The 12,042-nt window shown below is 34.2% G+C and overlaps 1 protein-coding gene across 1 annotated transcript; it reads left to right on the top strand.

The window, feature by feature from the left end:
* Positions 1-9,001: 9,001 nt before the first annotated feature.
* Positions 9,002-11,190, top strand: LOC104738269 (1-aminocyclopropane-1-carboxylate synthase 11-like). Its single transcript, XM_087480533.1, has 4 exons — positions 9,002-9,283; positions 9,417-9,548; positions 9,856-10,016; positions 10,105-11,190. The coding sequence occupies exons 1-4, from the start codon at positions 9,143-9,145 to the stop codon at positions 11,051-11,053; spliced, it is 1,383 nt and encodes a 460-aa protein (XP_087336659.1). The 5' UTR covers positions 9,002-9,142; the 3' UTR covers positions 11,054-11,190.
* Positions 11,191-12,042: the final 852 nt, after the last annotated feature.

The following is a 12,042-nucleotide window of genomic DNA, read 5'->3' as shown; positions in this document are numbered from 1 at the left end:
CTTTTAGTGTTTTATTTTCCTAATATATGTGTTAAAAAAAAAAAAATAATAACACCTAACATAAAATGGAGAGAGTATGAATTAAGACAATTTTAACATTATGTATATGGTCTGTATCCCAAGTAAAGACTAACGATTATGTGACTAAGTCACTAAGCTAAAGAGTTAGGTTAAAGTTGGGTTCCAGTGCTTGTTAAAGAAGCCGTAAGTGTAAAATATATAGCGACAATAGTTCTTTAATTCTAGTATTTTTACAATCACTTCAAAATTTCTCTTAAGTATAGTTATACTTACTGGGAAGCAAGTACCCGCGTTTGAGCAGATGTTAGTGAGAAAGACAGGTTAGAGCTCTTTTTCAAAAAAAAAAGACAGGTTAGAGCTAAAAAAGCCTCATCTGGTTGTTTGAGAATCCTTAAGATTCTTGACGCACGTACGTACGACTTTTCCTTAATTTTACTCTTTAATTAATTTAATAAAATTTATATTTTAGTAAGGTTATTCTAATACATGTTTGCTGAAAATAGTTTTATTAAATTGGATATCAGATTCCTTTTTGAGACTTTTTTTAACGTAGAAACCAAAACTAAAAAAATAATAAATATATGCTCTAAATGCATGAAAACGAACTACACGCGTTTATGTAGTAAGCAAAATCACATGTTTTGGTCTTATTTGTGATTGCAATCACTTTTAAGCATGGAAAATATTTTATAGCAGATGTCGTGTGATAAAGCATATTCGCTCGAATCTTTTGTATAATTATTTAGTTTAAAATTTTAGTATCATATCATCATCTTTCTCATAAGAGTAATAACGTGCATATTTACATGAATTGATTTTCTTCTCTCTGTTTTTTTCTTTCAATATTGTTATTGGTTCACATAAATAATGAGGGGTAAATGCATCTTACGCTTAACCTATATATATATATATACATATGTATGTGTATGATTGAGAAACACTTGTAAACAAGTATTTACTGTAGTAAAGAGTGATATATATTATTTTCTCTGTTTCAAATTATATGATGTTTTATCTAAAACACGCATATTCAGAAATAACAACTTTTTAAAAGTTTAATCAATCATAAAAAAACTGCATAATATAGTAATCTAAAAGTTACATATAAACTTAAAAATATCAATAGAGGAAGTATTTTATTCACATTTTGGAAATATAATTCCTCCCAAAGAATGACAAGTATGTACTTAAGTAAAGATTGATATATTTTTTATTCACGTTTTGGAAATATAATTCTAGTATTTTCTACTATTTTAAAATATTCATCAAATTTTCACGTATTAGATAATTAATGGTTATGTTATATATTATTATTATTAGCATGTAAAAAAAAGACATTATTAATCATTTTTATATTATCATTATTATCCGAAAACTTTAACCAGTTCAATATTTTCATTTTCAACAATCAATTATTTTGTTATTATAATAGCTAATATTTATATACATATAATACCAATTTATTTTCAGCCTAGCTAGCATGCATTTAATCTCCGTCATGATTCAGGACTTGATTGGAACCACATATACTATAGCATTAGCATTATGCAGCATAAGCATTAAGCTTGTATGCTCTGATTAATATAACACATTTACTTGATTGGTATAGCAGTGGAATATTAAATATTATATTTATATTAAATATATAATATTAATTAAAAATATATAATTTAAATGTGTTTCATTAAAAAATTAATTATCACTTATTGCTATATGATTTTTAAAAAATATATTTTAGATTTAATCAATTTTATAAATTGTTATATATATATATATATATGTGTAATTTAATAATTTTTAATTATATATATTTATAATGTCACACGGTCATAAAGATCACGCTTGAGTATTTCGTGCATCTTTGCATGATTTCATTTTCTTCTTTGGCTTTCAATCACTTCCGAACCTATGAGTAAAAGCATCTTAGCTCGGAAAAGAATTCATAATTAAGAACATGCGTTTTACCAACGAATATGATTGAGAAACAATACCTCTAGTTCACGTTTTAAAACGTAATTGCACTATTTTCATCACTAAAATATATATCAAATTTTCTTTTCTCATATAAAATTACTAACATATTAAAAATATAATAGAAAAGGTAACTAATCGACTGCACCTTAATTAGTTTTCAACGTACGTTTATACTTACTCTTTGCCAGTTTAATTTGTTTTGCTATTAGTTGTTCAACTATTCCTCTATCACAGTCTTCAGATAACATACAAATAATATCAAAAGATATGGTTCAGCCTAGCATCTCCGTCATGATTCATTAATAGTTACACGACCACACAAACATGATTCATTAATAGTCACACGACCACACAAACATGATTCATTAATAGTCACACGAGTGATCCACGACAACTCAAACACCCAACTATAGTTGCTAACATGCAATGTCTAGCCATCTAATTTTACAAAAGTTCATCTAGTTAAAATTGCTATAGTTAACATATTTTAATACAATAAGAACTCCAAAATTTTGAAAAACAAAAGTAGAGATTTAACATCTCACTTGAACGTCATTTTGAAGATTTTACGCCATCAAAAGTCCGCAGCAATGCTGCTATTTGTTCTGTCAATCTAAGTATTCTGATAAGTTTTGTAGCCGACTCAAGTTAAAAACAGAGAAAGAAGTGGCAACATAACAGAGAAAGTTTTTAATTTTATATTTGTTGAATGAGCTACAAAACTTATCAGAGAAAGAACATGAAATAACCGGATCTTTTTTTTTTTAATAAATATAATATATATATATATAATTAAGTATACATACTACTTAATTAACCAACCCAAACCACATATCATCATTAAACCAACAATAACCATTAAGCACAGCGGAAACATACCAATAATACAAAACCAATACATCATCAATACAATAAAATTCCTAACCAATCCATCCAACAACCTATCATAACTCTATCCAAGGTTCCAACATAAACAATGTAACCACCAACACACAAACGAGACCCTAGATCATCCTCCTCCTCATCGCCATGATTCCACATCACATACCTGCACACCACAAACAACAATTGAGATGCGTAAGTATTATCATAAATACTTAGTGAGACAATAATCCCATCTACTGCGCTATACACACAAGCAACTGAGATTCCAATGTTTAACAAACAACAAACAAACTCAACAAACCAGGAAATCACGAATCAGACAAGTTGGTGTTGACCGACACCATGTTAGTGTCGGTCGACACTGGCCCAAACATGGTGTCGATCGACACCGACTCCGCAGACGCGTTCTGCTCGAAGCCGATCATCGAATCTCCGTTTCCAACCACCTCCAATCCGTTCCAAACTCATCCAAAAGCTTCAGGAACCTATAATAACCATAACACAACCACCACAAGCAAGAAAAACACTACAAACACAACCAATCAAGCAAACAAAGGATTCTCAGACTTAGATAAGCCATGGTCATGCACTCACCTCTTTTGTAGGAAGATTCTCACTCAACCACGACGAATCCAACACTTACAAGCCTTCTCCTTTGTTCCTAGCACAAGATCTTCACTCTGCAGTAACAGATCTCTCAAAAACAGCCAAGGATCTCACAAATCTCTCTCAAAAACGTTTTCTCCTTCTTCTCTCTGTTTCTTTATAAAAAACGGCTAAAAGGACGAAATAAGTCGAGTTCCCCTTTTAAACTCGAGTTTAGGGCTTCTCCTAAACCAACCACGCAAACCGGACGATTAAAATCAAACTCATCAAACCGTCTGCAAACGGTGTCGACCGACACCAAAAGTGGTGTCGATCGACACCCTAACCAAAATTCCAGAAATTGGTTCGTGGGCGTTACAATTCTCGCCCTCTAACAAAGGATTCGTCCTCGAATCCCACAACATCGTCCCTCCACCAAGGACCCCCGTGCAACCGTCACAACGGCCCGCACAATCTCCGACCAAACTGAACACTGTCAGCCCAAAGTTTTCCGTGCAACTGTCGCAACAGCCCGCACATCCAAGTGACTCAACGGTCCACACAACCCTGACTCCACTAGTCATCACAACACAAAAAGACGAGGTCAATCCCGACCTCCGAGGTCTACATCCAGTCACTATGATAATACCCACGTTCCTAGACATTTTTTGCTCTCTGATCCACACATTATTAGGTAGCAACCCTCGAACTGCACCGCGTGCACTCTCAGACCATCGTCCTCGAGCCATACTATCACACTCTCGGATCGTCACCCTCGAGATTTCGGTACCAGGGGAACTACTCATCCCCTCCGGGGAACTAATCATCCCCTAGGAGAACTAAACATCTCCTCTGTCGCTCTCAGGGTCGCAACTCGTCAAGCCCGCGGTGCACTAGGAGAACTAATCATCCCCTCAGGAGAACTAATCATCTCCTCCGGAGAACTAATCATCTCATCATGAGCAAACAAGTCCTAAGGTCTATAAGCATCTCCCGACCGGAACTACCTCCTGTGGTTCGCGTAAAACATCACAATGTCCTACCAACCATCATATTCCCTCACCGGAATATCACCACCACCATGACCACTATTCAGGCCATCTCTAAAACATCTCAACCAATGACCACTATTCAGGCAATCGGGTGTTTACACACACCCTTTCCAAAAATAGCTTTTCCTCTTGGCAATTATCCATAGAAAATCATCAATACGAGCGTAATAAAACAAACAAGTACCATACGTTCGCATATTCTGATTCACCGCATCAAATGTTTTACAAGCCACAACTCCGGCATTTTACATCCCATTTCCAAAAATAGACAAGTCCTAACTATTCATAGGACTTCCCATTTTGATAAACTTTCTATTTATGGAACTTTCCATTTATAGAAATCGCATAATCAATTAACCCACTATACCTCAGGATTCCATAGGAACTAAACATCTTATTAAATCCTCTTCAATAACACCAGTAAGCACATCGACCACACAATTGGCTAAACAACCCGCCACAAAGGCCACACAATGTCTAAGAAGACCGCCATACATGGGCACACACTGACTCAATAGTCCGCCACGAAGGCCACACAAGCCCCTCCAAGGCACACAACCGCTAAAAATGGAGAAATTCTAACTCCTATAAAACTTTTCATTTTTAGAACTTTCCTCTTTTGGAAACTTTCCACTTATAGAAACGTCTATTTCGGGAAATTTCCCTCAACACCACCGCTCACGAAATTTTTGTACTTTGAACACCACCTCATCTTGTTAAACAGTGGCACTCCAGCCACCCTGAACGAAGTAAGTCTCCAACTTAACTTCTCAGATATCCCTTTCCAAAAAATCCACTTTCACAAATCACGCAACCGGTATTTCCCAATACCGGCGTGATCCACCACTTTCCAACAACTTGTCAATAGCCAACTGTACCTCCCGTACAGAAGCTAAAAACAATACACAACTAACAACACATAAAACAACTTACCGTGAAATCTCACTGAAGGCTCGAAGAGGATGATACTAGGACTCCATACCACAACAAATTGACTAACTACTCATAATCAATTTCATCACACATCATCATGCATCAAGCAATAGGAAGATAATTCAACCAATTAAATTCCTAAAACGCTCTAAACCATCCACATAACCATCCTAGAACCGTATAAGCTTTGATACCAAACTGAAACAACCCGATCCTTTTTTTAATAAATACAATATATATATATAATTAAGTATCCATACTACTTAATTAACCAACCCAAACCACAACTAATCATTAAACCAACAATAACCATTAATCACAGCGGAATCATACCAGTAATACAAAACCAATACATCATCAATACAATAACATTCCTAACCAATCTATCCAACAACCTAGCATAACTCTATCCAAGGTTCCAACATAAACAATGTAACCACCAACACACAAACGATACCCTAGATCATCCTCCTCCTCATTGCCATGATTCCACGTCACATACCTGCACACCACAAACAACAATTGAGATGCGTAAGTATTATCATAAATACTTAGTGAGGCAATAATCCCATCTACTGCGCTATATACACAAGCAACTGAGATTCCAATGTTTAACAAACAACAAACAAACTCAACAAACCAGGAAATCACGAATCAAACAAGTTGGTGTCGACCGACACCATGTTGGTGTCGGTCGACACTGGCCCAAACATGGTGTCGGTCAACACCGACTCCGCAGATGCGTTCTGCTCGAAGCCGATCATCGAATCTCCTTTTCCAACCACCTCCAATCCGTTCCAAACTCACCCAAAAGCTTCAGGAACCTATAATAACCATAACACAACCACCACAAGCAAGAAAAACACTACAAAACACAACCAATCAAGCAAACAAAGGATTCTCAGACTTAGATAAGCCATGGTCATGCACTCACCTCTTTTGCAGGAAGATTCTCACTCAACCACGACGAATCCAACACTTAGAAGCCTTCTCCTTTGTTCCTAGCACAAGATCTTCACTCCGCAGTAACAGATCTCTCAAGAACAGCCGAGGATCTCACAAATCTCTCTCAAAAACGTTTTCTCATTTTTCTCTCTGTTTCTCTATCAAAAACGGCTAAAAAGACGAAATAAGTCGAGTTTCCCTTTTAAACTCGAGTTTAGGACTTCCCTAAACCAACCACGCAAACCGAATGATTAAAATCGAACCCATCAAACCGTCTGTAAACGGTGTCGACCGACACCCTAACCAAAATTCCAGAAATTGGTTTGCGGGCGTTATAGAACATAACATTTAGACCGGACAGTTTAATGAAGCATTATTACATGGATGTTTGTGCATATCAGATTCAAGAAAATTGCTACTCGGAAAGGGTTTCCACATTTTTTTGGCACATCGTCTAAAATGTATGAGAGTCTCTGATAAATATTTACTATGTTTCTTATTAATCCATTTTCAGTAAAAATATATTTTACAAAATTGATAGAGTTTAACCCTTTTTCAAAACATAAAATAATAGATTTTTGGTGTTTTTGTACAGTATTTATAAGTTATTAGTGATCATTGTAAACTTGAAGAAAAATAATTCAATACTACTGTTTTACCGTTATAGAAAATTGTAAATCACAAAAATATATATATATATATATATAAATATTTATATAATGTATCTATAAGAAAATATTGGTATGTTTTTAAAAAATATATATATGTAAAACTAAAAAATAGATTAAATTAGGAACAGAAAGAATATACAAAATTCAGTCGCTTAAGTAATATTCTAGCTGGTTGAAAAAAAAAAAGAAGTAATATTCTAGCTTCTCCAGAAAAATTATTTGTATCAATACACTTCAACTCTTCTTCTTTTTTTTTTTTTTTTTTCCTTCAACTCTTGCTATCTTTTTTCTTTTTAACTCTTAATTCTATGTTTTTTTTTTGTCGTTGTTGTTTACTACAAAATTGAATACGATGCATATTATCTTTATCTCTATATTTTTATTAAGAGTCGGATGATATCGCAGCGATGACTTTAGCAGAAACTAATAAGCTATGATTATCAAAAATATGTTTCCTATGTTATTATATCTTAACGATCCACGATTAGAAAAAAGTAGATGGACTTTTGCAAGACATTAAAATTTAAATTAAATAGTCAACGTAAAGAAGATAAGACAACAGTCTGTATGATGTAGATTGATATTGGTTGTTAAATTAAATGGACACGTATGATGCTTTGGTAGATTTATTCTTATTTCGTTGGTACTTAGTCGTTTTAGCTCTTTGCTGTAGCCTAGTCTGAACGTGTTGATATCTTCGACTTGTCATAAAACTCATTAATTAATTCACTGGATAGCACATTGTTGGTAAAATAATTCACTTGATTTAATTTATGTAATTACCGTAAATAGGCATTCATGCCTAGCATTAGATTGATATACATTGATACGCATAGAATATCTTGGATTAGGAAGTACCCTAGTTTGTTTTTTAATTGTATTTTACCATTCTTTTTCAACATTATTAGTCATCGTTTTATTTTCCAACCCCTGATAGTATAATTGAGTTAGACATTTTCGTGTGCTTACATATAAAAAAATCCCTAGAACATAAGGAGCAACAAACTAGTTCTCTACCATTTCAAGTTAATCCAGTACTTATTTAAAGGAAAAAATAAAATTCCTCTAAATTTAGAGTATAGAAATGCGTGAAATTCCATTTAGTGAATTTACACAAGAAATGAAATGTAGAGGAACAACAGAAAAGATTGTCTTAAACCTGTATGGAAAAGAGTTTTATCAATTATTGTTTTCTCTAGTGACGAGTGTGAAAGAAAAGGATTGTCTTAGTGCTTACTGATCACCTGCTGGAATAACTTTATAATGTTCACAATAATAGATAGATGGACCATACTATTCACAATAATAGAAGATTAAGATATAAAAGCTAAAGAGAAAGTGTTCCTTTAATATCTATCTTGTTTCTGTGTATTGTTGAGTATTTTGGTTGGAGAGTAAACTCATTACATGCTGAATGCTGCATTGCTTTCGTTATCTTTTTCCTCGACCAACCCGATTAAGCTTGATTGATATATTGTATGATTCAAATTGTTTAAAATAATTGTATGATTAAAAATATCCCCGGTCTTATAATATGCATCTACGTTTTGTTTTACGTACTTCCTGTCAACAATCCAAAATAAAAATAAAAATACAGATAGGATAACAAATACATCGGAAACACAAAGGAAATGAGGGAACACATAATACTTCCAAATGACATTCTCTAAAGTACTAAGGAAAAAACGAAAAAAATATCATAGAAAACGATTAAATTATTATAAGCATTAAAAGGAAGAAAAAAAAGTGTACGTGTGGGTGTGGGTCAGAATAATTAAATATAATTTGTACGTGTGCGTTTTTGGTCAAAAGAATCAACACCGTCTAGTATCACTATAGCTAATACTGTCGGGACATTGTCTCCTAATAGATCACCTCCCTTAGTCTCCCTCTCCATTATATATTCACCATTCTTCGTCCTTGTTCCTCAACAGGGCTCACATTTCTCTATCTACCAAAACTTTCATTCTACTTCTTTCTATCTCTCTCTCTCTCTCTTTATTGCTGAGCTTACCAAGTGAAAGTACTTGTACTTGCTATATAGTGATCACCGAGTTATTAAAAAAGAAAAAAAAAATGTTGTCAAGCAAAGTTATCGGCGACTCTCATGGACAAGACTCATCCTACTTCCTTGGATGGCAAGAATACGAGAAGAATCCATTCCACGAGACTTTTAACCCTAGTGGGATTGTTCAAATGGGTCTTGCTGAAAACCAGGTTTGTGGTGAATCTATGACCATTTTTTAACACATAAAAACCTAAACTAGTATGTACATAATAATCTCTGAGTTCTTTTCTTTTCTTTTTGTCTGAACACCCACTGATCGGTTGTTGTTTCTGTCCTGTGCAGCTTTCGTTTGACCTAATAGAGTCTTGGCTTGAAGAGCATCCAGAAGTCTTGGGTCTGAAGAAAAATGAAGAGTCGGTGTTTAGAAACTTAGCTCTGTTCCAAGATTACCATGGCTTACCAGCTTTCAAAGATGTAAGTAACATCAGCTACTTCTACATATTGAGAGTGTTTAGTCCGAGTTTCACTTTAGTTTTGACCTTCGTTTTTTTATTTATTTATGAATATATATATACCAAAATAAAACATTAAGTTTTATTGTTTTTATTTAAAATGTTAGGAACCGTTTTAAGTGAAACATATCCTTCATTTTTCTCAAAAAGGGATATTCTTTTTTGGTCGAGTTCGATCGGATTTGGTTTATTGGATAATAAGAAACGATATTCATTTTTTAACCTTTTTCAAACTACGAAACTAATTATTATTTGCTTTTATGCAACAGGCTATGGCGAAATTCATGGGGAAAATAAGAGGAAACAAAGTGAAATTTGATACGAACAAGATGGTGCTCACAGCTGGCTCAACTTCGGCTAACGAGACTCTAATGTTCTGCCTTGCTAATCCAGGAGATGCCTTTCTTATCCCTGCACCTTATTATCCAGGGTACGTGTATATATTTACACTTAAAAAATGAATTAGCATTGGTTACAAAAAAAAAGACTAAATTCTTTCTTTGGTTCATCTCTTGAAGGTTTGATAGAGATCTCAAATGGAGGACAGGAGTAGAGATTGTTCCTATCCACTGTGTAAGCTCGAATGGGTACAAGATAACGGAGGATGCACTAGAAGATGCTTACGAGCGAGCTCACAAACTTAACCTAAACGTTAAAGGAGTTCTCATAACGAACCCTTCAAACCCTCTAGGAACCTCTACCACCCGTGAAGAGCTTGATCTTCTTCTGACCTTCACATCCACCAAGAAAATTCATATGGTGAGCGATGAGATCTACTCGGGAACGGTTTTTGACTCTCCTGAGTTCACCAGCGTTCTTGAAGTGGCTAAGGACAAGAACATGGATTTGGATGAGAAAATCCATGTTGTTTACAGTTTGTCCAAGGACCTAGGCCTCCCTGGATTTCGTGTAGGCTTGATTTACTCGGACAACGAGAAAGTGGTGTCAGCCGCAACCAAAATGTCCAGTTTTGGACTCATTTCTTCCCAGACTCAGCATCTGCTAGCCAATTTGCTGTCTGACGAAAGCTTCACGACCAACTACTTGGATGAGAACAAGAAGAGGCTGAGAGAGAGAAGAGACAGGCTGGTTTCGGGTCTAAAGGAAGCAGGGATCGGTTGTTTAAAGAGCAACGCAGGTTTGTTCTGTTGGGTTGACTTAAGACACCTCTTGAAATCCAACACTTTCGAGGCCGAGCACTCTTTATGGACAAAGATTGTGTGTGAAGTCGGTCTTAACATCTCTCCAGGCTCATCATGTCACTGCGATGAGCCTGGTTGGTTCAGAGTTTGTTTCGCGAATATGTCAGACCAAACGATGGAGGTTGCTATGGACCGTGTTAAAGGTTTCGTAGAGGACAATAATCGTGGTTCACAAAAGAGGACCATGTGGAATACAAGGAGAAGGTCGCTCATCAACAAATGGGTCTCCAAGCTTTCCGCTGTTACTTGTGAATCAGAACGTTGATGAGTTGTCTAAGAATCTCTCTTTGATTTTTTTTCATATTATAATTGTTTTTCATGTTTTTTTTTTCACTCCAGATTTGGCGCAAGCCATTATTGGAGTTTAGCTCTACAAAATAAAGGAAAAAAGCACTTTTTTTTTTTTTTTTTTTTTTTTTTTTCATTTTTTTCTTTTTCTTTTTGAAGGGTTGTATTGAAGGGTCCTGTTCTTTTTTTTTTCCTTTCGTTTGAGTAACCAAATTGTATTATTTTATTCTTTCATAGTCATGAAACTTTAAAATTATTATTTGGGAAGTTAGCAAATTGCACAACAAACATTTTTGTTACTCTAACGCCAAAGATACAGAGAATATTGACAATAATATATGAAACTAAGAGTAGTGGTAAGTTTCTAACCAAAGTCTTTCACACATAAAATAAATATTTTAAAAATAAATATTAAAAAATAAATAATATTTTTAAATTATGAGATTTTTTTTTTAAAAGTGAAAGTCTCTTGTAGTTTTTCAAATAAAAAAAATCTACTTTTTTAGAAATTCTTACAATTATATAATACTACTTCTTATTTTATTATTTTTTTGGATGAGAAATTTTGATGAAAACTCCAATTGTACATATTCTAATGCTGAAGAACAGCTGGAAATAAACAAATGTTCATATACTAGAATTAATGAATAAAACTCATTATTTTGGTTATTTGTGATTTTACTTCAAAAAAAAAATTATCTAATGATCAATTTTTTAACTGATACATAAATTACTTACTAATAAAAGGCAGTCATTGAGGCTCCTCAGACTATCCACATCAGCCAATTCTAAAACACCTTAGGAGATGCCACGTCAGCTTTTTATATCTATCCACGTCAGCCAATTCTAAAAAACCAACATGGAAAAAAAATAAAAAAACACACAACCGTAATGTTTTTTGTTTGAATGGAACCCAATTACATGGGCCATCTTGGCAATATTATTGTAGGCCATATATTAAACTTA

This window comes from Camelina sativa, chromosome 13 (assembly GCF_030686135.1).
Source record: "Camelina sativa cultivar CO46 ecotype springtype chromosome 13, ASM3068613v1".
Classification (NCBI taxonomy): Eukaryota; Viridiplantae; Streptophyta; class Magnoliopsida; order Brassicales; family Brassicaceae; genus Camelina; species Camelina sativa.
This window is presented reverse-complemented; position numbering and strand designations above follow the sequence as displayed.

Excerpts from the sequence above, each read along its gene's own strand:
- LOC104738269 (XM_087480533.1), top strand. The coding sequence starts at position 9,143 with ATGTTGTCAAGCAAAGTTATCGGCGACTCTCATGGACAAGACTCATCC. Across the intron at positions 9,284-9,416 it reads TGGGTCTTGCTGAAAACCAG|CTTTCGTTTGACCTAATAGA; the intron begins GTTTGTGGTGAA and ends TGTCCTGTGCAG. Across the intron at positions 10,017-10,104 it reads CCTGCACCTTATTATCCAGG|GTTTGATAGAGATCTCAAAT; the intron begins GTACGTGTATAT and ends CATCTCTTGAAG.